Source organism: Wyeomyia smithii, chromosome 3 (genome assembly GCF_029784165.1).
Source record: "Wyeomyia smithii strain HCP4-BCI-WySm-NY-G18 chromosome 3, ASM2978416v1, whole genome shotgun sequence".
Taxonomy (NCBI): Eukaryota; Metazoa; Arthropoda; class Insecta; order Diptera; family Culicidae; genus Wyeomyia; species Wyeomyia smithii.
Genome location: NC_073696.1, coordinates 269440391 through 269467057, shown reverse-complemented (window position 1 = coordinate 269467057; position 26667 = coordinate 269440391). Strand labels below are relative to the sequence as shown.

The window sequence follows — 26667 nt, the reverse complement described above, 5'->3', positions numbered from 1 at the left end:
CCAAGATAATGGAAGAAGTGCCTTTGCAGCTGAAATCGAAATTTCTTTATAATTATTATTTATTTACATAGGTAGTAAAAATAAGCTTTTGACTTGTACATCGTGCTCATAATGTGTGCATTTTCAAGCAGAATAAAAAATCTTAAAATTAAGAGCTTTCCTGAGAATTTCGAAAATTATAAATTTTGAATTGTGCCACTGTTGCACAAAACCAACGAAACCAAAATGTACCCTGTGAAAAATACAATAATTTTTTTTTCAAAACATCATAACTTTTTTTCCTGATTTCCCCATGATTAGTTTTCATAAAAAATCAGATTTTAGAATAATGAACGTTTCTAGATTATAATTTTAAATTTTTTTTTCAACTATGTAATTTTTTTTCAAAGGGTATATTTTTTCGAAAAGACATCACTATTATCTACAACTTTGCCGAAGACCTCACATCGATCGAACGAACCGTTTTGGCTCTAAAAATATTTGTAATCATCAACACCTTCTCAAAATAGCATTTTTCAATAGCTTCTCAAAAATTAGTTGTGTTCCAAAAAATTAAACCAATAGCACAAAATGACACCCTTTGCTTATAGAAACATCTATGAAAAGTTTAAGCCAAATTAAAAATGGTCGATCAAATTAATTGCCCGTTTTTTGTGGAATTGCTCACCTTTCACAGCGCTAGATTTTGAATCTCCTGTTTGTGTGAGTAGCACCGTCATACAGGCATGTCTTTAGCATTGTTGAATATGTCAAGTCATGTTCGAAATTCCGATCAGGTATGTGCTTTTTTTCCCTTGTAGAAGACTGAACCACTGCGACCATTGTTTGATCTATTGTGGTATGCTTCACCTTACTCTAAGTGCGTACGAGCAGGTACATCACTATTTGGCGAGTTGATGTCCTTGCTTACTTACTTTACCAATCAGACGAGAGCCGTGGTGGCTCGTGCTGTATCAAGAATTTGTCGCCATGTTGCTCGGTTTTGGGCTGTGTTTCGCCAGTTCCCCAGGCGTCTCATCACCCGCAAGTATCCTTCGATCTGGTCGAGCCATCGTGCACGCTGCAAACCCCCTCTATTTCGGGTGCCGGTAGGGTTGCTGAAGAGAAGTGATTTCACAGGGTTGCCGTCCGGCATCCTTACGACATGGCCGGCCCACCGCAACCTATTAACTTTTGCCAGGTGTGCAATGGGATTCTCTCCAAGCAGCGCGTGCAGTTCGTGGTTCATGCGCCGTCGCCATTCTCCGTCGTCCGTCTGTACTCCACCGTAGATAGTCCGTAGCACCTTCCGTTCAAAAACTCCAAGAGTGTTAAGGTCCTCCGCGAGAAGCGTTGTTGTCTCGATCCCGTAGAGGACCAACAGGGTTTTGTACAGCGTCAACTTCGTGCGTCGTCGCACCCGATTCGATCGAAGTGTCTTCCGAAGTGAAAAGTAGGCACGATTTCCTGCCTGGATGCGTCTCTGGATCTCTTTGCTGGTGTTATTGTCGGCGGTCACCAGTGACCCCAAATACACGAACTCATCGACCACCTCAAGCTCATCACCGTCCACAGAGACTTGAATTGGGAGGCTGATGTTGTTCTCCTCGGAGCCTCTCGCTCGCATGTATTTTGTTTTCGACGCATTTATCCGCAGCCCGATCCGTCCAGCTTCGGCTTTCAGTCGGGCGTAAGTGTCCTCCGCCGTCGCAAAGTTACGTGATATGGTGTCGAAATCATCCGCGAAGCCCAGAAGCTGAACAGACCTTGTGAAAATAGTGCCCCTCGTGTCGATGCCCGCCCTCCGGATCACACCCTCAAGGGCGATGTTAAACAGCAAACAGGAAAGTCCATCACCTTGTCTCAACCCTCTGCGCGATTCAAAGGGACTTGAGAGTGTCCCCGAAACACGCACGTAGTAAATCACTTGCGCCATGGTGGCTCTGATCAATCGAGTCAGTTTATCCGGAAATCCGTTGTCGTGCATGATCTGCCTTAGCTGTTCTCGATCGACTTTATCATAAGCCGCCGTGAAGTCAATGAAGATGTGATGTGTGGGCACGTTGTACTCGCGACATTTCTGTAAGATCTGTCGGATTGAGAAGATCTGGTCCGTGGTGGCACGGGCTCCCATGAAACCCGCTTGGTACCTACTGACCCACGAACCTCCTGGTTAAAGGTGATAAACGACGGAACAGGATCTGTGAGAGTATTTTGTAGGCGGCATTGATAAGCGAGATACCGCGGTAGTTGCGGCACTCCAGCTTGCCGCCCTTGATATCCTTGCTACATTGCACATTTATCCCAGTTGGGCAACGCACTTCGTATGAAGTTTATAACCACACCAGGACTTTCCCTCCAAATTTCGGTAGGTTCTATGTGTCCCTTACCAAAGATACGCAATCTGCGTTGTATTAATACTCGGCATTCGCAGAGTAGATGTTCTGAAGTTTCGCTTTCGATGCCACACAGGCGACATTTATCATCATCAAGTTTGCCTATCTTCTTGAGATGATACTTACTCGGACAGTGCCCTGTAATAAGACCTGTGAATGTCCTCAAGTCTTTCTTATTTAATCTGAGCAGCACGAGGCTCTTCTCGAGATTTGGCTCTATGAATCTTTTCGATTGTCGTAATCCGCTTATGACATGCCAGTTTGCTTTGATGGTCGCTCTTTCCCATTCACCGAGTTCAGCTTTTAGAGCGCTCGGGAAGACTCCACAGAAAAGTTCTGGGCCAACAAAGTTATTAGATGACCCGTGTCTGGCTAGTAAGTTGGCCCTCTCGTTTCCTTCGATTCCACAATGACCAGGAACCCAGTATAAGTTCACCTGGTTTTTCATAGCTAACTTTCGGAGCGACAGGATGCATTCCCACACTAGTTTAGAGTGGCAAAAAGGAGAATTCAGGGCTTTAAGTGCTGCCTGACTATCACAGAAAATGCATATATTTGCGTGTCGATCATTTCTTTCCAGACACGTATTCGCGCATTCTATAATCGCGTATATTTCCGCCTGGAATACTGTTGGCCATTGTCCCCTGCGAAAAAATTTATTAATTTCTGGCCCTGTGAATCCCGCACCCGCAGAACCATTCATTTTAGAACCGTCTGTGTAGAAACAAAGTGAACCATCCCGAATTGTGGGTCCACCTTGTTGCCAACTTTCTCGTTCTATCTCTACTGTGCTGTAAGGAATTTCGAAATTTGGTTTCCTCTCCAGCCAATCCTCCTTACTTTTTATTAGATATTTATTTGGAAATCTTTCAGTATTCTCAGGTGTCCTGTTAGATCTCCTTCTATCAGGTATGTGCTGCTGGCTTGCTTGCAGTTTGTGAAGAAATAATAAGAGAACTAGAGTCTTCATCCGCAAAAAAAAATAAACTTACCGGCGTCACTATTGTGACACATCAATAACACTTTTCTGCGTCTCAAAATTATTCAGTTGAAGTAGTCATTATTTTTCACTCGACAAAACGTTACTTACAGTGATAATGTTGAAATAATGTTTTACAACTTCGAAAAAATGATTTCGAGGCGCTGAAAAATACCGTTGGCGTTATCATAATAGGGCACACGGCAAGACATCTGACTTTCTGGACATTGTGAATCCCCATTTGACGCATATGACGTGAGATCATTCTAGTTTTTTTTTAATTTCTGACAGTTTTTCTTCTAATGAATATTCATTTGGTTTTTCCGCTACGACACAAGCATGAAACTGGCGGTTTAATCTGTACAAGATAAGAAAATAAGGTGACATCCATAAATTACGTAACGCAAAAAACCCAATTTGTTGACCCACATCCCCCATATGTAACGAAACGTAACGCCGTTACCAACTCCCCATAAAAATTACGTAACGCTGTAGAAGAATTTGCTTAAAAAAATGTTCGTTTTTGAAGAGTCTCTCCAGAGATTTTTTGTTACTCCGCCTCCCCTGTGTAACAAATCGTACCGTTAAAGGATAAAGCTTTCCACAATGACGAGAAATTGAAAAAGTTTTTATAGCGCGCTATTGCACAGAAAAGTCTTCTGTCGAATATCGAAGCTGTTCTGCTTCCGGAGAAACCGGAAAGAAGGGCACATTTCGATTAATTGGCAGCTTTATGATAACTATAAGCAACTGTCCTTTTAAGAACAACCAGATATAAATGATTTTTTGCCCTTTAATTCAATGGTGGAGTGATACTCTACTACAGCTGTATTCTACCCATCTTCAATATCATTTTCGAGTGATTTCAAGTCAATCAAACAACGCTTTTTTTTCAAGGTTACCCATTCATCAATGAAAAATATAGTTGAATGAGAATTATTACTGAAATTTAACTCCAGTCGAGTGTATTCCCAAACCTACCCACCCACCTGTAAATAACGTTAAAGCCACAAACCCGGTGAACAATTTCCATACAACAATCTCAATTTCTCAACAATTTCTATACGATTCGGAATTTCATTTTTTTCTGGTTTAAAAATAACTGTAGGTCGATGAGCTGTAAACAGTTGATTGGTAGAATTAGGAGTTGCAAAAAATGAACAAGGTTACATTCGAAACACATGCATTTCAAATGGACCTCCACTAAAACTGTGCATTTCCCAGCGATTGCTACACCTTTCTACGAGAAAGGCAACACGGGAAACAAACGAGACGTTTATAACTTTTATCCGCAAGAAAAGGTTTATCTTCCGGGTTGTTACAATATGCAGCTGGGGAAAAATCGTGTCAGCTGATGGACGAAACCTATTCATTTTAATAATCCAGTAATCAACTGATCTGTACTTCCCAACATTCTTCAAATTACCACAGCGAAAAGTATCCCAAATATTCTACCCATTTAAAGCTCAACAAGCCACCCCTAGAGGACGCACACTGCAAGCCCGGCACACCGTCGACAGACGATGATTTAGAGACAATAATTGCGCTTCCTTCCTTCTTGTATAATCTCCGGCACACAGCACAGCAGCCTGTCCCCCAGGCAAAGCCTGCGGGGCCTAGCAGCAAAAGAGCTGCGCATCTTGTTTATTCAATTGTTTGTCTTTAACTCGTATAGCTTCCGGCATGGCCTGACGGGACTCCTCCTCTTGGGTGCTTCTCCTTCTCTTCGTGCCGGTACGTGTGCACTTTTCCCGACGCAGCTCGTAGAGAGCGCCGCAGCAGCTTTTTGCATGCCGCAGGATATTGAAATCTTTACGAGGCCACTATGGCGCGCACGGAAGGAAACGGAACGAGCACTGGCTGGCAGACTTTAAATCATGAAGCATAATCCTTACTATTTATGGCTGTGTGGAGGATCAACTTTTAACGCCGCTACCGCTACCGCCGGCGGGTAAATAGAGGATGGGCGGATAGGCGTGGGAGAATTCTGGGCAAAGAATGCTGGAAATGGAAATTCTGCCATTTCTACCAGTGTGACTCCTGCCAGTGCTATATAATACAAATAAAGACTGAAATGGCTGTACATTTCTACCGAGAACGGTTTTCGTTCCGCAGGATAAAGTTTTCGAATTCACATTGAAAGTTGGCGTTTTGGAGTCAGTTCGGGGAGGAAAGAATCCTTTTTTTTTTTTTCTTTTTGGAAAGTTTGTTTTAATGGTTTGTGGCTCAATATGGACTGAGTGCTTTTGTTGGAAGCATACAGTTGCTCCGATACTGGGGTGTAAGCAGCTCTGCATTCATGAGGATTATTTTATTCTGAAATACTACTTTGAGTCTAGCACGGTTCCCTTAGGGGTTGGATTTGCTTCGCAATGGTCACATAAAGTTTAATAATGCAACAGTGAATGTTGTATCGCATGGAAGAAAATGGCCGTAAGAGTTAGACTCCATGCCTGTTGCTAAGCATCAATACTTCAGCAAAATCTCATCAGTGAAAACACTCTTTAGAAATCGTGGCGAACGGCATTATCTGGTTCTTAGGAAAAAAACGAACCTTTTGAAAGGTACTTGGCAAATGGATTGCAGATGCCCTCTTGGTGTGTTGGAATTTTCGTTTGTGCAAAAACACGGATGCTGGTATAGAGTGGAGACCCGTTATTCTTTCCCGTTTCATCTAGAATACAAAAAGCAGGGAAGCGCTGTGGATTTCTGTTTGAGATCAGTCTGAGTTGAGAAAGGGAGAGAGAGACACAGTTCTGCTAGAGGCTGAAAAAGCACTGCCGCTGTTTCAGAAGACTTGTCAATTAGTGTAATGGCGAAGCGGGCTGCCCGGAGCGATTTCAAATCCCGTTAATCTCCATTTAAACCTTCTGTTATTTTTCTTATTTGAAATTGTCTAAATTGTGTCTAATCTGTTGATGGAATGCTGTACACGGAGGGGTTTAAATTGATCGAACAGATATTTTTGTACTATTGAACATGATGATATATTAATAGAACACGCAACTCTATGTTTCTTTCACTTTAGTTTTGAACAATCTGTCAACTTTTTTCCTCATGAAACATTTCAAGGCTCTTTCAGGAAACATTTCAGATACATCTATTTTATGTTATGTTTCTTGTTTCTCTGTCGGTTGAAATTAATTAATTTAGTCACATCACAGACTCCGACATTAAATTTGCAGAGAATATTGAGTTAAATATTTTGGTTTTTCATTCTGATTAGCATCTCGTTACAGCAGCCAGTAAAGAGCAACCACGCGAAACGAATTTTAACGTAACCCAATAATAAGGATGGATGTAATGTGTAATTCCACGTATCTGGTTCTCACGAAATCGTGCCCTTCTACCGAAGAAAGCTTTCTCCTGCGTATCGTTTGCGTGATGGAATCTTCCTCGAAGAAATAACCTTGAACCTCATACATTAATTCTTTGTCCAACTTTTTTCAATGGTTCATTAGTTAGTATCCTTTTTCGTGGTATTTTTATTCGAAACTGTTTGAACAAAGTTTCCTATTGAAAAATTTACCAGACAAGGATAATCTTCCTAAAAAACATGTTTTGTAAATATAAATACATCGTGTTAGTATTTCTTCACTTTATTTTTCACTTGTTTTGAGATGATTTTTATTGCTAAAATTTTCACATTTAATTGAGTTTAAATTTCAATAAAAAAATTCACTTAGCAGCAAAGAAAAGTACCATCCATTAATACTATGTGATAAATGTTTTTTTTCTTCTAAAGTAACTGGCCTGGTGGTAAGGATTGATAAAAAATACACATGAATGCATTAAAGCAATATTGCAAACTATAATCTTTATCAGAAAACCTTTTTTTGATAAAAAAAAACAATGGTGCAACAGACAAACAGACAATTATTTATATTAAACTATCACAGTTGCGATTTGTACGCTGCTGATCGTTTGAAGAAAAACGCAAAGCGCAAATATAATAATTAAAGTCTACTAAATCGCGATGAACAAACTGGTGAACAAAACCTAATCGGATAAAAGGGTGTTAATTAAATCCACTATTCAAAAAACCGGTGTTTACTTTGTAGGAACGGAGAATGAAATAAGCTTACAGACATTACACAGCCAATTTTCCGTTCAAACCATGAATAATGAAATACAAGATTACAACCATTAATGAAGTCTACAAGCTCGTTTCGCTTTCCCAGAAATATTTGCTTAATTCGCAAAGTTGCTGTAAGGTTCGGTCTTGAACAAATATAAGTTTGGAATGAAATGCTATTGCACACAAAGACGAACGGTTAAAGTATTTTGTGCTGCTGGGATTAAAAAGTTTTCGGAGAGATAGCAACCGGGTGCTACTTTTAACAGCTTGAAAAAGATGAAGGAGAAACATGATTTTGTCCAATAAACTGTTAGAAGCTTATTTTCCGGTCGAATACGCTAGGTCAGAAACGTTAAGTTCACAAAGTTTCGGAATTTTGAAAGAAAAATAAGCTTGCAAAATCAACTCTCCCACTATCGTGGCACTCTGGTTCCCTTTTTGGGTGAAAAGTTATTTGCCTTGCGGCAGTTTTATGTCTCAAATGACAGATTGTGGGCGATAGAAACATTATACAGATCCAAAGTACCACTTTCGTTACGGTTTAGGCAGATGTTAAAGGGTGATAGAATTCACGACCTCGTACAAGTAAACGAGGCAAATGTGACCTTTCTAGTTCATCAGATATAAATCCCATCAATCATTCCGTGAAAAATTGGGTCCACTTTTAAGCTGCAATCCTTTCAGTATAAGATGGAATGGCAATCAAAATCGTGTGCGTGTTACCTGCGAAAGGTTCGAAACCTATGTGAAACTGAAAGTCAAAAGGTGAAAGGTCGAAAAAAGGTACAATCAATCCAGCTACCCAAACCCAGATAAAATCTAAATGGAACGCATCCTAAATCATCCGATAGTAGATGTATGCTTCTTTTCGCAAAGCCCAAATAATGTCAAGTATATGTCAAATCGGACATTTCATCTTTCCATCCGAAGTAAAAGATTATTAACCACCGGAGGTTTGCGTCATTATCTCAATGAATTGAAATAAGTTGATGTCTCTTTATCACGACAATCCTCGAGATCGGTTTATTGCTTTTTAACATGTTCGTTGTATTTTATTAGCTGTGCCAAATTTACATCCCATTCCATAAAAATAGAAAGGGTCTTCAGTTCTAAACAATTGCACAATACTGCAAATTAGTGTGAACTATAAAGGGCCATCCATAGACCATATTCTGGCCTATTTTGGACCTCTCCAGGGTCAATCATCCATATTAATTTTGAATATTTCGTATGAGCCGTGGACACTTTTCAACCGTTTTCAACTTCGCTCTCCTATACTATACACGTGAAATATTCCCTAGGAAGAGTGGCTTTCATTTATTCAATGTAATACAATACGAGCATTATCAGTTTCGGAAAAAGAGATTAATAAACCGAACCATTGGGTTAGAGAATCACCAACAAATCATTGAAAATAGTCTGCGAGAGGTCCGGTCATTAAAGACGCAATATAAAAATGAAAATAATTGATGAAAACACACGACTTTCAAAACTGAATATAAAACTTAATTAGAGTAGTGAGGGATAAAAGTACTCACTCAATTGTTTTTGCAACAGAATTATTGCAAACAATTATCATAAAATTCGGTTTTGTTTCCAAGCGGTACATGAACCTTTTGTCTTCAAAATGTATTACCAGAGTTTTTCGAATTTTGTTAGTAGCATGAGAATCACACAAAATTACGAATGTATGAACAGTGTATTTATTACACTATCCTTAATGAAGTTTATTGTTTTTTGCTAATTTTGCACTGATTCTTTTTAGCTGCTCGAGGAATTTCCAGAAAACTTCCCGTTTCCCGATCATCTAAAGGGTAAAACTACCTTGGGCGAAAATGATCCTATAATTTATGCGAAAACTCCAGGGATTTCCGAAAAACTTCCAAACATCTTATCCTGCTCCCCCAGCTCCACTAATGGACGTTTTGCAACTAAGGTAGTTCTACCCTAACCCGCATGAGAATCACGGGAAACATTTGTAAGTTATATTTATATCAAGAAAATAAATAGTTTTTTGTCAAAGTTGCCACTGAAAAGAGTGGTCCACCCAAAGTAATTCTACCCTTCATTTCGATTTATCTCAAGAATAACTAAGTAAATCTTGCAGGTGGTCCTTTAAAGAAAGTGGTCCATCTAAGGCATTCTACGCAGATACAGGCTGGAGTAGCATCCTTATCAAGGCGATTATCAAGTAAGGTTTAACCTTTAGTGGACCACCGGTCAGATTAAAACTGGTATCATGAAATGGCCTCTTCATTTGAAAAAAACAACTGAACAAAATTTTAGCAAAAATGGAAATGATATGCTAAAAAAATATTTTAATGGGTTCAATGATGGCAATTTCGGTCACGGGTTTCTTTAAAACACGTTTTATTATGTCAAAGCCAACGTTTCAAGGATTCTGAGGACGAGGAAATATATCCTTGAAACGTTGGCTTTGACATAATAAAACGTGTTTTAAAGAAACCCGTGACCGAAATTGCCATCATTGAACCCATTAACTATTTATTGGTCAAACACCGCTTAACATAAAAAAATATTTTGTTCTATTCATTTTCCATGACATGCCTCAAATCTGAATCAGAACTTGATATGTTTCTCTGCTTGTGTCTTCTACAAAGTTATGTTATTGGATGATACACAAATGAAAATTTACTGAAAATTGTTGCCTTTTAAATACTACAGTAGTTAAGATATTTGAAAAAATCTAATTTTAGGGACAAGTTAAGACAAAAAGTTCCATATCTCCAAAACAAGTAGATTTATAAGAAAAATGCCCTTGACAAAGATTTTTGAGATAATATTATCTACAACTTTCCGGAAGACACCATTTCTTTAAAGTGCAATACTGAAAGCGGCGGAGTTCCGAACAAAATTTTATTGTCATGCTTTGATGCTTTTTATAGAGTAAATATCTTCTGAAAATAGTCTGTCAGTAAAATCAGTATTTTGAGAGCAAAACATATTTTTTGAAAATAGTATATCAATAAAACCGATATTTGGATAGTAGGTGAAAAAAGTGCGTGATTTTGATCTCGCACCATTGTGCAGGACGTGGTATTTCTGGCTGTTCTGATGCAGATTAGGGTAAATTAATTTATAGTGGACCACTCGTCAGATTAACTGAATTTCTGTTCACATAAATCGGAATTTATAAATGTTTCTCGTGATCCTGATGCAGATTGGCTGGATAGGATATATTCCGGTAGAAGCTTTCTAAAAGTCCTTCGAGTTTTCGCGTAAATTGAGTTGGGGTGAATTAATCTATAGTGGACCCCTTTATTTTATTAACCTGTAGTGAACCACCCGTCAGATTAACTTCATTTCTCTTAACATGAATCGAGGTTTGATATTGTTTGTAATCCAGATTGATTGGGGTCTAGGTTAATTTATCCTATTTCCAAATGAGAGGGCGCTTTTGGTACGTAAGTTAAATTAACCTATAGTGGACCCCTCTCTTGAGGTGGACCACTCTTCAGAAAAACTCAATTTCTCTTAACATAAATCGGAATTTGAAATCTTTCCTTGTAATTCTGATGCTGATTTGCTATATTAGATGTTTCCCAATGGAAGTTGGCGAGTGGTTCGCTAAAGAAAAGAGTTCCACAGTGATTCCCAACTTTTTTGGCTCCGCGACCCCTTTTACTAAACACAGAGTGTTTCACGGCCCCCTTTGCGAAGCACAGTGAGCTTCGCGGCTCCAAGACGAGGCTGCGTTTTTCTCTTGTCGTCCTGCTAGCCTAATTTGCTTCACGTCTTGTTCCAAATTCATAAAAGAGTTGAGAATTTGCCTACACAGAGATAGCTGGAAAGATATTTTACTGGATAAACCTGCAGGAACCACTGCACTATAGGTTAATTTATCCTATAAAAACGATCGATTGTGAAAACAACATGTGTTGTTTGAAAATTGCAGGTAATTTGTGTGTAGATTTCAGTTGGCTCTAATAAATTTCTGCTGTCTGTGCCGGGATTGGTTTCTAATGAAAGTGCCGCTATCAACATGTTGAAAAACGAAAGTCCTTAAATTTAGGAAAAATTAACCTATAGTGGACCATTTTGCTTTACTATCCTTTAATGGACCTCCATTCAGGTTTAACCAAGTCCTCTTAACATAAATCTAAATTTATAAATGTTTGTGATGCAGATTGGCTGGATAAGATGTTTCCCGATTGAAGTTTTCTGACAATTCCTCAAGGGGTACCATAGGTTAACTTCCCCTACTTTAAATATAATTGACTGAATTTTGATTAATTTTTACACGACCCCCAATCGATTTCGAAAAACTACTACTGTGGTCAAAATGGTACTTATAAATGCAAGCTGGCCACATCCAGGACTAAAATCATCAAAAATCTATTTCCGAATATCGCGCAAAACTAGCGTAACTCAACCTATAGTGGACCAGAATTCCGATTTGGGGTAAATTAACCCATAGTGAACCCCTTTTACTTTATTAACCTATAGTGGAACACCCGTCAGATTAACCAATCGAAAAAACATTAATGTTTCTCGTGATTCTGATGCAGGTCGGCTAGATAGGATGTTTCCCGATGGAAGTTTCCTGAAAATTTCTCGAGTTTTCGCATAAATTGAGTTATTCTGACTGGTGGTCCAATATCCAGCTTTTCACCCACCATAATAGCGGTCGCTATAATGGGCGTTCGTAATATGCGAACCTCTCTGCTTACGTCAGTCTTGCGATTTCTGAAGAATTGGCAACACAAATGTTGCCAGATATATTCCTCTTTTGACTAAATACATGAAGACTTCAAACTAACGTGAGCAGAGTTGTCGGGTCGGTAATTTATTACGAACTTTGCATTATAGCGTCCGCAATTATGGCGCGTAGAAAGCTAGATGGGTTAATTTACCCTTTATCAAAAGAATAAACAGTTTTTCGTCAGAGTGGTCCACTGAATAACCACCTCATTCCAAAGTAGTTCTCCCCTACATAACACTGCACAGTGGTCCAATAAGGCAAAAAGTGGAACTTAATTCCATAGCGCTTTCCATCTTCATCCTAGCTTAATAGTGTCTTCGGAACAAATTGTTTGTATGAATGACCGGCATAATTGCAAATCGTCAAAAAGTATGAAAAGTTTACTATACTAAAAATAAAAAAAAAACTTTTTTGTGTTAAGAGATAGAAGAAAAGTTTATTCAAAAAAGTTGTAGAAGATTCCAAAAAAATGGGACTTTGTTGAACAAATGAAAATCCTATCTTTTTTCGGTACAAATTTATAAAGTATATTACATGGACCTTACCTAAAAGTTAGTTTTTTGTACTTAACTTTTATTAGTTGCATTTTACACGAAAGTGTTGTTCAAAAGAAATTATTGGGGTATACAAATCACGCATTTTTGCCAAAGGCTATACATCTCCAGAACTTTTCCTTACAAAGTAATATCATATTTTAGCTTAATTTTTCAATAGTTTTAAAAACGCATAGGTTAAAAAGCGGCAAGTGGAATCATGATGTCAATACTTTTTCTTGAAGTTAAGCTGAAGTACTATAAACTCTTGTAGGTTCCATTTGTCCCAATCCACCCATATTAGAGTACGGCGAGCATATGTTACAGTAGATTTTCATATAACCAAAATGCTAACTTTCTTGTGTTAAGAGATAGAGGAATGGTTTATTCGGCAAAGTTTCATAACATGCAAAAATATGAAACTTTGCTGAACAAATAAAATTCCTATCTTCATTGGTTACAGAGTTACAGAGTATTTTCTATAAAAGTTACTTAAAAGTTAGTTTTCTGTACTTAACTTTTGTTAGTTACATTTTACAAGAAAACGTTCTTTTAAAGAAGCATTTGGGCCTACAAAACACATGTTTTTGTCGAAGGCCACACATCTCCAGGACTTTTCCTTACAAAGTTAAAGCACATTTTAGCATATTTTTTCGATAACAAACACAAGCTTTGCCCTAGGGCTCAAAATGAAAAAAATTGAAGATTATTCCGTAGTATGGTGTCTCTAGGAAAGATAAATTTTTCAGAAACATGAATGACTTTTCTGGTAAGCAAACGTAAAAGCGACAAACCCGACGAGTGATTACTCTGCGGCCTTTTGACGCATTTTAATAAAATAAGGGCAATTTTAATTTTTCGTTTTTCTCTAATCTAAGTCCGAATCGATGGGCCATTCGTACAAATCGTTGGGTTTCGAACCTCGAACCAAGACTATTTTTGATGGATTTTGATTGAAATAAAGTCTTTTTATCAGATTATCAGCTAGCAATTTTGTGTGTAAATAATTTTCAGAATTTTGTCAAAACTCTTTGAAGCTTTTCCTCCCTTGTTACATGTCAGCTTGACCCGATCGGTACAGCATAAAGTATTTCTTATCTAAAAATTCCAGAGTTTGTTCTCTAGGCAATGTTTAGAATTTTTGTTGACGAGAGGATATAAATATCTTATATATTCGAAGAACTTAGCTGGTATACCAATATGCTCTTAAAAAAAAGTTTTTTCCATCATTAGAAATTCACGTGATAACAACCTGAGAGACAGATTGAAATAAAAATTACCACGATACTAGAACAACATCATGCGAGATCTGCTTCCATCTTCCAAAATTAAAAGAAAATATTGAGAAACAATATTGCTTGAAGGAGTTGTTTTTCTATGATGCTTGAAAGCCTTGAGCTCATGTGAATGTGATGACTCGAATGTTATGTTTTAATTTCGATTTGTTTTTTTTTTTTTTTTTTCAGAAGCGTAGTGCTTTGTTAGCGTTTACACGTAAACAATATACAGTGTGCCAATCAATTTTAATTTGTCTTCAACCAGTTTGAATGGAATAAATGTCTTAAAAAATAATTATATTTATTGTGATACTGTTTGGAAAGTCTATGAATAAAGCAATTTATAATTTATTAATGCCAAAAAACATTGTTTCGAGCTTAACGAAATAAACCATATAACCTAAATTAACTACATTTGTATTCAAAAGTAGCATCTCTGGAAGTGATAACGACTTTTCTATAAGAAATCAAAAATCCAATCGAAAGCTAAACTGAAAGTTATAGCTCTTTCCGTCGTTCCAGTTTCTGCTAAAAACCGGCACGAAACAGATGGTGAGCAAATAAACGACAGAGAGCAGGTATAGTGACACACACAGAGATTGGTTTCACTTTCGTTTGCATCTGACCTACCCCTCAGATGGCTTAGCTAATTGTATGACTCAAACCCAAACACTGCACGCTGTCACCTTTCGCGCTTGACTGATCGTTTGTTATTTCGCTGGCAGCATCCACGCTCTTTCAATGAGGGGAGTGAATGCGCTCCGAAAAAATATTGGATGGCGATTCGATGATGATGCGAGATGTTATGTGATGCGTGATTATGCTAATGAGAAAGTGAAATTCTTAGATTTCTGTTTACCGCTGCCGGTTGAGTTGTTTAATTTTGCTTGTCGTTAAACGTCAACTGGGACAAAGTGGTATAAGAATGTCTGAGAGGTAAATTGTGGCTTTGTGACCAATCTCTATTGGTACTTTTGCAGCGCTGCTGCAGTTAACTGACATGATTTTCTTTTGAATGCGCAGCGATAATACATTTAATTGAGTGATAATTACCCAGCTTGCAGTGGAAAATCCGTCGCCAATTGAAGAGAACCAAAATGAGGTTTCTGTGTTTTCAGTTTTCGGAATGTGTAATAATGGCTGAGCAAAGATTGATCACATGTGTTTAAATCATTTTAAACAACCTCGTTTTTTGGTGTGAAATCTAACTCAAATGTCTTCACTTTTGAAGTCCGATTGAGCTGAAATTTGGAGCCCTACCGAAAAACTCAAAGATCAAAGTTTACTTCTCTGAATTCTATCTTCTAATAAAATAAAGGACAAATAATAATGATAATAAATTAAGGATTGTTTTCCTCTAGAAACCGCAAATGTCACAGCGAAAAATTCTAACCACATCACCACAAGAGCTTTTGTCAGCACACTGATTTTGCTGATGAAACAGCAGCGATAATGAGACAAATACGAAAAACGTATGTGCACATAACCACGAACACACGCACACACTTATTTGTTATCCCTCCAGCACCGAAACAGACCCTTTCCGACAGGGTTCTGACGAATTTCTCTGGAAATGTCGCTTTTTGATATGGCCAGAGCCAAATTTAAGGGGGGGCCCGGGCCCCGGGCCCCCACAAAACGAGAAAAAGTTCTTTTCTCTATCAAAAATGAGATTCAATCAAAAGTTCAATTTACAGTAAGAAAATTTGAACAGACCATTTCAATCTGAAACTTTCCTTCAGTGTTATTTTTTCGCGAGCGCCAATATCACAACTACATCCATTAGATTTCACCTTCGATTCTCTTGGAATGACACACATTAACACACCATTTGAATCGAACCAGCGCGCATGGGAGATCAAACAGGAAAGAAAATAATCCACAAGTTTTGACGTGGGACACGTCTTTGTTTACTATACTGGGATGCATTCTGTAAAATTGGAAATGAAACGGGCAAATGTTGCGTCAGATGTCAAACGCTAATAACAGCATAACCACATGATGGATAACAATAACCAATATGTTGTTGGATAGATAAAATGTATAACAATTTTGTAATGTGTTAATTATCACTCTAGTTTCATTGCTAAGCGGTAAAAGTGATAATAATTTCAATAACAAATTCACGCGAATAATGCACCAAATACATGCGAGCATTCCTAGCACAGACGACGTGAATGGACACCATCCGTTCCCTGTGATATTCCCTGTATCAATTTCGAAATAAAAATTGACAGAGTCTCCCCGTCCCAATAGGTCAATTTATTTTTGCTTCCATGAGCTTAGACAAATATGATGTCTCGAAGGTAAAAGTTTTCCTAAAAGTTTGAAACAATACCCATCCTTGAACAATCTCTAAACCTGCGTGTTAGGTACTGTAGAACCTAATAAAAACTGATGTCTTGAAAGAAAACATGCCAGTAAAAGCAACAGTACCAGTGGAGTATAGAACCGCAGGTCTCTCGTCGTCTATGATTGCATTGGTACTCTTCTATTCGTACTGCAGCAGTACTATTCGAATTGCAGTGGTACACTTTTGTTCGTACATTTCTATTCGTATGCAATTGAGGAAAAACTACAATGCTGCTGTTGATGGTGATTGAAAGTTTATTTCATAAATATGATTGCCATGAATTACTCAACAAGAATTGTAAATTTTTGCAACGGATATTTTTTAAATTTTATCTTCGATATTCACTAAATAATCGTGACCGGATAGTATCGAAAGAGTAAATTCCTAAATATATACATTTATAGAAGAGTAAGAACCTGCGAATGCTTGTGATTTTTTAGTTTATTCAGTAAGATTCGTACAGAATCTCTTTTTACATTCCAAAATTGTTAGATGATATATTATTATTCTAAGCTTTACCATGATAAATGTATATTTCCTGTCTTCGTAATACAGCGAATGTAGTTGCAGGCAAATGAAAAAATTGTCAAGCAAAAAATAAAAATGTAATTGTGGATTTCTACGATTTTTTGCTGGAACTTGTTAGGAATTTTGTTCAAAATATTTTCTTATGTTTTCCAATTAATGAACCTTTGTAAGGGCTTCCATATTATTTTGAAGGTAATATCCATACTATAGATTTGATTTAGTTAGAGTTAAATAAGACAAAACCATTCATTATGATAACGTAAGCATTATTGGATTTGGTTTTTTAGGATATAGAGATAATTCTGACTTTGTCGCATTATGAGAAATTCTTGGTGCTTCTTCAACAAGCACGATATGCTTGTGTCTTGTTAAATACATATTTTTTTGCAAAAAAAATACTAAAGGCATAATATCGCCAAATATAAATGATATTTCTTCGAGTGTTGCTGAATATATTCCAAAAATTGATTTCCAGGGGAGGCTGAAAATAAACACATTGATTCTGTCTGCAGACTCTGTATATTTTGTAACAAAAAATCCCCTAATTACAAAGTTTAGTCCCACGTCACCATTTCATACAACCCTAGGGCTGTATACCTTGTAGTATTTTTAATACATTGCTGTTGATTCCGAAAATAAGTTTACCTGTCCGAATCAGGGATACTAGATTTGCGTTGCAAAATGCAGACTTTCAGAGTCCGTGTGCAGATTTTTTTGACCTGCAGAAGTGTGTAGTTTTTCCTAGTTTCTGTAGATTATTGCCAGCGTAGCCTTATATTTGCGCAGTCTTTCTCAAATTGTGTGCAAATTTTTGCTTGCGGATCGCATTTTTTTCGAATTGCGGTAGGTTTTTATTTTACAGATATCAAGAAAAAAAATTCCGGATTTCGAGCAGTTGCATACATTTATTTATTTGAGCCTAATGATCTCGAACGCAACTGGAGAAAGGTCTTTATCGAAGATGAAACTGATTGGAAATAGGTTGCGTACGACTATGAAGAGTGAAAGGCTGTCAAACTTAGCATTGTTAAGTTGAGAGTACAATATTCTGAAGGAGCTGAATGTTGATTATTCAATCAATAAGTACTCTGCAAAAAAAAAAAAACTCGTAAGAAAAAATTCTAGCAAATTTTTGGTAACTTTCCAGTGACAAATAAGTGTTTTTAACTCGTACGATAAAAAAACGGGTTTGTTTTATTCTGGGGCCCCCACTGTAAACTGGGCCCCGGGCCCCCACAATCGTAAATCCGGCTCTGGATATGGCTGACTTTTGCCGCTCGCTACACCAATGCTGCTAAGGACACCTCAACTAAATGGTCGCTTTGTGCGAATCCCCAACTCGCTGATTTAATCCCCACAACAAACTCCGGGCCGGGCCTGCGATGTAGAGCCGGGGTTACTCGTTAAGCTTTACTATCCCTCTAGACTTTGTGGGCTTCCTTTGAGTGCTGAGACAGACTCGATATTTCGATGCTCTTATGTAATGATAAGTTTGCTATTATGCGTCATTTGCATAATATTGATGTGACACAGAAATTTACTGCCACCGTTCGGGGGAATGAATCTAAAAACAAGTTACTTCAGCAGTCTGTGGATGAGTTAATTACTTCAAATCTGAATGATTTGTGCCAAAGTTAGGTGTTTGTTTTGAAACGTTACGTCAACATATTCTCAAAACAATATCGCACGCTTAGCCTAGGGGCTAATAGCGGTCTCGATCAACTAGATTAGTTGAGAGAATTCGTTATCGATATTGTTTTTGGCACATTTTGTATGTGTAGGATAAGTACAACGATACACCGTGCCCCAGTGCTGAGTCGAGAAAATTTCCAGCTCGAAAAGATCCTCGACTCCATCGGGAATCGAACCCGATATCACAACCGTGTGGGAGAGCTAGCCGACCGACATCGCTAACCATCGAACCACGGGGTCAACATATTCTCGTCATTTGTATTGTATGAGTTTCAGGATGCTAAAAAAATTTAATGGACTGTAACTCAGAGAAGAAGGCGCAAACTTCTGATGAGATTCACGTTGTCATTTTCCTTACCCTACAACATCTGCTGTAAATGTAAATTATACATTCTTCAACTGATTGATTTACTGGTCCACTTAAATCAGATCGTCAGATTCGCAAATCACCGGTTGCTCAAGAAGATAAATATGCTGAAAGATTTATGAAATGGGGAATGGTCAAACAAACAAAAGGCAGAACCTTTTTTATAGGTACCAGTAGGCATCACAACCCAAAAGATGGGCTAGATTGGCTTTCGCATCCTAAATAAATTGGTTTGGGAAGGAAGGAAAGTTATTACCCTGGCGTCCCACCAGTGGATTTTTCTTTCCTTTGTGTTGTCAAAGAGTTTTCTAAATATGTATTAACAAAACCAAAAAAAAACTTCACTGAAGTACCAATAGAATTCCGCGTCTCAAGATAAATTAACTCTAAACGACAAAAAGCGTATCTCGCAGTTCCCACGCGCACTTACCGGCATTTTCGATGCGGGCAGCACTCCGATGTTGTTGACATTGGTCCGGACGTTCAGTGCACGCCTCTTGCTGCCCTCGACGTTTCCCAGCGACTCGGCTAGACCCAGTTCATCGCCCACGCTCAGACCTGCAGAGTTCGGAGTGGAAGATAAGAGCAGAAAGATGCAAAGTAAATAAGACGCACACGCTCGGATCGGAAGGATGTTTAATATAAATACACACACAAAAGTTTTATCCCCCCCTTTTTGCTGAACTGAAACGACTGGGAATTGAGATCATCGATTATTCGTGCCGTACGTATTACTTTTAATTGAGCTGAATCTTTTAATGCTATAAGGATTCGATGATAGCTTAGATTGCTGACAATAATATCAAAATCCTGATGAAGAAGCCCTAGAGAATTTGTATAGATGCTAGGATCCATATTTTAACGATACGTTGAATATTTGCGATTCCAATTTCACTTATTCAATGTGGAATATTTCTACCCTGAACCGCATTAATTCTATATTCTCTTTTATAAATGAAACTCAAACTGAACAGAAAATTATCATCATTAATATCTACTTTTAGTTATTTTATTAGAATCAAAATCAAAATTTCAAACTGTTCGCTGTTGTTTTTGTCCATTTATGTCTTTCGTCAAATTCCATTTCAGATTCTGGTGAATTTTTTTCTTCGTGAATTTTATGGCAAATAATAAGATTAATGATTAGAGATAAAATTTAAAAACCACTTAAGAACTATGGGCTGCTTATATGGAATTTCATAAATAGAAAGTACAACTGTAACCAAGTCCATGTTTCGTAAACTAGCATCAGAAAGGCATGTATTTTGTTGACTTGACTTCACTAAAGGATTAGTGATGGTGAAGCTTCAGCCTCATGCATGCGTGATGAGTTTGTAATCGATTCTTGACATCGATATGCAAGCATGCATAACGAGTTCATTTAATTACCATCGTCCTGCCCCAGTGCTTCAGGTAGACCCTGATCATCACCTACGCTCAAACCTGCAAACCCGGGTGAAAAATATAAGTAAAAAGATGCCAAGTAAACAAGACGCACACGCTCGGAAGGATATTCAGAATACACATGGAACTTTTTCTTTCCCTTCTACTAAACTAAAACAACAATATAACAATTCTTGACAACTCAATGTCTAGATGTCAAAGTGTCAAAATGACAAAAATCCAGAAAAATAATGTGAGTAATTTTTATGACAGCAACAGTTGAAATAAAGGTTGTAGTGTACTTGATTATTCCATTATTGTTAATTTGGAAATTTCTACTTGCATTGGAAAGGCATACATTTTGTTGACATGACTGTGATGGTGAAGCTTAAGCTTCATGCATGTGTGATGAATTTCTAATCTAATCCTATCAACAATATGCAAGCATGCATACTGAATGCAATTTAATTACGGTCCAGTGCAAACAGCCACATATCAGCCAAAGCATTGCATCAAGGATGGCAATCAATCATAATAGATCTTGAATCCTGCAAGATGTACAATTCACACCTCATCGATTCGGAAGATTGAATTAATTCGCCATAAAGCCAATTGTGATAAACTGCTTAGCACCAATGTGAATCGAAAACAGCATTACCGAGCATCCCGAGAATAGAAAAACACTAGCACCAGATCTCTTATTATCATGCGTTGAAAATTCTTTAAATGGTAAAACTCATAATTTAATACCATATCTAATTTTACGTTCCACTATCATGATCGGGAAGGAAAGCCGGACCGTATGGACACGAACCCAAACAGGACAGCGAAAGCGTATAATTCTACCCTCCCATATTACCATATTTCATCTCCGGTGCACATAACTAAAGGTGGGTCCATCCGGTTCAATGGCTAGGGCATGGGCGTTACCGTGTTGTAAAGCATTAGCCCGTACCCTGCAATAATAGCCTTTATCAAGGAATGCTAATCATATGCCTATCGGATTATTTTCCAGCATGGGGGTCTGTGTTGCCTTGGTCAGTAAGTTACAGCACCATTCAGGAAGCTGTTTAAGTTTCTACAGCATTAGCAGTTTCGAAAGTTGTAAAATAATCGAACTAAAAAATTAATCAGCTCCTAAAAAGCCTGAGGAAAAGTTGTTACACATGGATTTGAGCAATGCTCAAATTGTCCAACCAGTTTTCAGAAAAAGATTATTTTTTGCAAAACCCCTTTTTGCCTTTCTCCTAGAAAGGTATAGCAATCACTGGAAAAACCGAAGGTATAAAAGTGGTCCCAATGGCCGAATGTCATATACCACTCGACTTCTTTCGACGAACTGAGCATTTTCTGTATGTATGTATGTGTGTATGTGTGTGTGTGTGTATGTGCAACTTTTTTCTCTCACTCACTTTTCTCAGAGATGGCTGGAAAGATTTTCATAAAATTAATTGCAAATGAAAGGCTTAGTTGCGCCATAGGTTGCTATTGAATTTCATTGTAATCGGATTTTTAGTTTAGAGGTTATGTATCAAAATGTAAAAATCACGAAACATCAATATCTCAGAAACCACACAACCGATTTCAATAAAACTGGTTTCAAATGATTGGGCTGTCCCCAGAACCCTTAACTTTTAAATTTCGTTATGATTGAACATATGGTTCAAAAGTTATGTAAAGAAAAGTTATCCTGAGGTTGTTTAAACTCAGTCATTTTTCTCAGTGATGGCTGAACCGATTTTCACAAAATTAGTGTCAAATTAAAGGTCTAGTTGCCCTATAGGTTGCTATAGATTTTCATTGCAATCGGATTGTAACTGTGTCCGTTGTTCATAAAAATGTGAAATCACATAATGAAAGTAAACATAATGACTTTCTCCTAACGATCACTGGCTAATTAAAAGGTAGAAAAATGATTGAAATGGCCGAATGTCATATACTACTCAACTCAGTTCGACGAATCGAGCATTTTCTGCATATATGCATGTATAGGTGTATATGTTTGTGTGTGGGTGTGTACGTGTATATGTGCACTTTTCTTTCGCACTCATTTTTCTCAGAGATGGTCTGACCGATTCTTTCTATCTTGGTGTCAAATGAAGGGTCCATTTGCCGCTTAGGTTGCTATTGAATTTCATTGTAATCAAACTTTTAGTTTTGGCGCTGCGTCAGAATGTGAAAAACGCTCTTATATCTTAGAAGCTATGAACATAGTTGAATTCAAATAAATGGGCTTTCAAACCCTTAAACAATGAATTTCATAATGTTTAAACATGTGGTTTGAAAGTTATAGAAAGAAACTAAACCCGCAGACTGTTTAAAACAATAGCTACGATCAAAATATGTGGCCTCAACATCATTTAAATTTAATATTGTACTATTTCAATGTTGCGGCCTTGCTCAGGATTTAAGTTGGAATTAAAAGTCATTTCTATCATTTCACTTTTTGCCTTTCTCCTAGAAAGGTATAACAATCACTGCAAAAACTAAAGGTATAAAAGTGCTCAAAAGGGCCGAATTTCGTATACCACTCGACTCAAATTGACGAGCTGAGCATTTTTTTCATGTGTGTGTAACGCTCTCCCAATCTCACTCGATTTTCTCAGAGATGGCTGAATCGATTTCAATGAAATCAATTGCAAATGAAAGATCTAGTTGCCCTATAAGACCCTATTGAATTTTGTTGTAATCTGATTTCTAGTTTAGAGGTTATGTATCAAAATGTAAAAATCACGAAACATCAATATCTCAGAAACTACACAGCCGATTTGAACAAAATTGGTTTCAAATGAACGGTCTACCTAAAAACCCTCAACTTTTGAATTTTATGAAGATTGAACATATGGTTCAGAAATTACAGAAAGAAACGTGTTCTGGAGACTGTTTAATCTCACTCATGTTTCTCAGAGATAGCCGGACCAATTTTCATAAAGTCAGTGTCATATGGAAAGTCTTGTTGCCCCATACGACCCTAATGATTTTTTTTTGCGAACGGATCATTACTTTTCCTGTTATGTTTAAAAATGTGGAATCCAGCTATGAAAGGAAACATATTCTGATGACTACTTGGGCTCACTCACTTTTCTCAGAGATGGTTGACACGATTTCCACAGAATCAGTATCAAACGAAAGGTCTAGCTGCCTCATAACACCCTGTTGAATTTTGCTGTAATCGGAATGTAACTTCGTCTGTAATGTATCGAAATGTGAAAATCACTAAACTTCATTATCTTAGAAACTACACAACAGATTTGAACAATATTGATATCGAATGAACGGGATAGTTAAGGGTTAACTGATGAATTATGACTGAACACTTGGTTTCAAAGTTTGGCTCCTCCATACGTTCCCTTTTCATTTGATTGTAATCAAACTTAAGCAACCGTTATGTTTAAATTTGTAAAACAACGAAAATCTATTATCTCAAGTATTACACGACTTATTTGAACATAACTAGTGTCATACGAACGAGTCATCTCTCAAACTTATAAATAACAAACTTAATAAAAATTTTATATACTGTTCAAAAGTTTTGTAAAGAAAAGAAATTCAAAGACTATTCAACACTATAGCTAATTTGATCAATATATATGGCCTCAACATGATTCAAATGTGGTATCGTATTATCTGAACGTTCCCGGTATCGCTCGTGATTAAATTGTTCGAAATTAAGAGTCATTTCTTATATTTCGCTATTTCAGAAGCACTAACATTACGTCAAATTTCATATTTTATACTTTAATTACAACATCAATATTTTTGAACCCAAAGAGTGAATATACCTTTTTGGATTTAAGCATTCATGTAAATCTATTTTTACAAATAATAAGTTTGAATGAGAAAGGCTGAGTCTGACCGCTAGGTGGATTAATTTAGGTTTTTATTTGAAAAATCACAACTGCATTTCCATTTCCCTGAAAAGGGTGGTTTTGTAAAAATCTAGGATCTAGGTTTGCTTGAATAAAATTTTATTTCGGGCAAAATTCCTGTATTCCTGTAATTGGTGCGGTGATATTCAATACTGTAAAATAGGTTGGTGAATTTGAATTTTTTTTTTTTTCGAAGTAGAACTACGTCTCTCAGGAAGTTCGGCTATACACTCGGTAACATAGGGATGTAAAATGAAAATCTAAAAGCGGAAAAAGTGAAAAATATGTCCAATTTCAAATGCTAATAAATAAATCGGTTAGTTTTCGATGGATTTTCTTCGTTCTTGCAGCAATCGATTGGGAATTCTTCTAAGATTCCTCCCATAAGCAGAAAATTGTAATTTTCTTATTCAAACTATTGTACTATTGAAAATTCAAGTCAGCCTTGTCAAAACGCAAATTTTTTTTTCAAGATAAAATTAATGCCTAATTGAAGAGTTCATATTTTCTCTTGAATTAATTTACACCTTCAAACTTTGGAACAGTTATAAATTTGACTTTACTCACCTGCTCTTCTGCTTCGTCGCAGCAAACATAAAATAATGTTTTCACAGGTGACGCATTAACTGTTACCGAGTCTTGTGCGTTTGAAAATGGAAAGCGGTTGTTGGAAGTCGGCCATTTTTGGCTTCAATACCGTTTGGCCTTAAACTTCCCTTTGGCACACAATTTTAGGCATATTTATTACAAGTAATGTAACAAACAACCTTATGTAGTTCTACGTCAAACTTACGGTTGTGGCTTTGCATACAACCCTTGTGGTTTTTTTTTTTTCGACGTAGAACTACGTCCGTCAGGAAGTTCGGCTACATAGGTGTGTAAAATGAAAATCTAAAACCGGGAAAAGTGCAAAATACGTCCAATTTCAAATGCTAATAAATCGATTAGTTTTCAGTGGATTTTCTTCGTTCTTGTAGCAACTGATTGAAAAAGTCTCTGTGGTCGGTGATGAGCTTGAGGTGGTCGATGAGTTCGTGTATTTGGGGTCACTGGTGACCGCCGACAATAACACCAGCAAAGAGATCCAGAGACGCATCCAGGCAGGAAATCGTGCCTACTTTTCACTTCGGAAAACACTTCGATCGAATCGAGTGCGACGACGCACGAAGTTGACGCTGTACAATACCCTGATAAGACCGGTAGTCCTCTACGGGATCGAGACAACAGCGCTCCTCGCAGAGGACCTTAACGCTCTTGGAGTTCGAACGAAAGGTGCTGCGGACTATCTACGGTGGAGTACAGACGGACGACGATGAATGGCGACGGCGCATGAACCATGAACTGCACGCGCTGCTTGGAGAGAATTCTATTGCACACCTGGCGAAAGTCGATAGGGGGCCGTTCCTAAACCACGTGGTCATAAAGAAATGGACGGGGGGGGGGTTGTCAAAAGACCACGAAAGACCACGCACGGGGGTGGGGGGGTGAACGAAATGACCACGTGGTCTTTTTTAATGACTTATAATTTATTGTTGCCACCAAGTCATGAATGAAGCTATAGCATTTTAGAAATATAGAATGTACTAAAAATTTAAGTGAATTAACCAGAAGAGTACGAAAAACCACGAAGGGGTACGGGGGGTATAAAAAGTAATCAAAACATGACCACGTGGTTTAAGAACGGCCCCTAGGTTGCGGTGGGCCGGTCACGTCGTAAGGATGCCGGACTACAACCCAGTGAAATCACTTCTCTTCAGCAACCCTACCGGCACCAGAAATAGAGGGGCGCAGCGTGCACGATGGTTCGATCAGATCGAAGGAGACTTGCGGGTGATGAGATGCCTGGGGAACTGACGAACTACAGCCCGAAACCGAGCAACATACAGCACGAGCCACCACGGCTCTCGTCTGATTACAAATGCAAATCGTCCTAAAAGTCTAATAAAAGTGGAAAGTGTTGGAAAATTAGCGTTGTATATTTCCTTTTTTATTTTCATTTATACGAAACCTTTGAATTTTCTCAAACTTTCACTTCAAGCAAAATACGCCATTTTTTGACTGAAATTGGATAACGTTCCGTGGTATACAAAGTGAGCACGCAGTGGGTTTTCAGTGCATTATTAATTAGACGGATGGTTTACTTTTATTCCGAAGACTATTGAAGTGTCAAAGTCGTTACTGTGGTTTTCTCAGTGTTTCTGAGATACATCTGGAATCGAATTCTTGTTGCTAATTCTGAGCCTATTTAAAGATGAAATTATTTCTTCATCTTTAGTGGTATTTAGAGTCAATTTCGTGTAATTTTGGAGGCACTTGAAATCAGTTGTTAAGCGTTGTTGTTGCATTGTAAAGTTAAAAATAATATTGAATATAATAAGGACAAAAAAATATAAAAATTTAAAAATATAAGCAGAAAATTCTTGATTCATCGACGTAAAAAAAAATCAGAAATATCAAAATTGACAGGAACCCGTGACCGATATTGCAATTTGTCAATCCAACATTACCAT

General features: G+C 37.6%; 1 protein-coding gene across 5 annotated transcripts in view; it reads right to left on the bottom strand.

The window, feature by feature from the left end:
* The window catches only part of LOC129732516 (uncharacterized), a 188306-nt gene that overhangs the window by 38375 nt on the left and 123264 nt on the right, over positions 1-26667 (bottom strand). For all 5 annotated transcript variants that reach the window (XM_055693462.1, XM_055693465.1, XM_055693466.1 and 2 more), the window contains one exon: positions 19336-19463. In XM_055693462.1, the coding sequence (XP_055549437.1) occupies positions 19336-19463 (128 nt within the window). The remainder of the gene's footprint in view (positions 1-19335; positions 19464-26667) is intronic.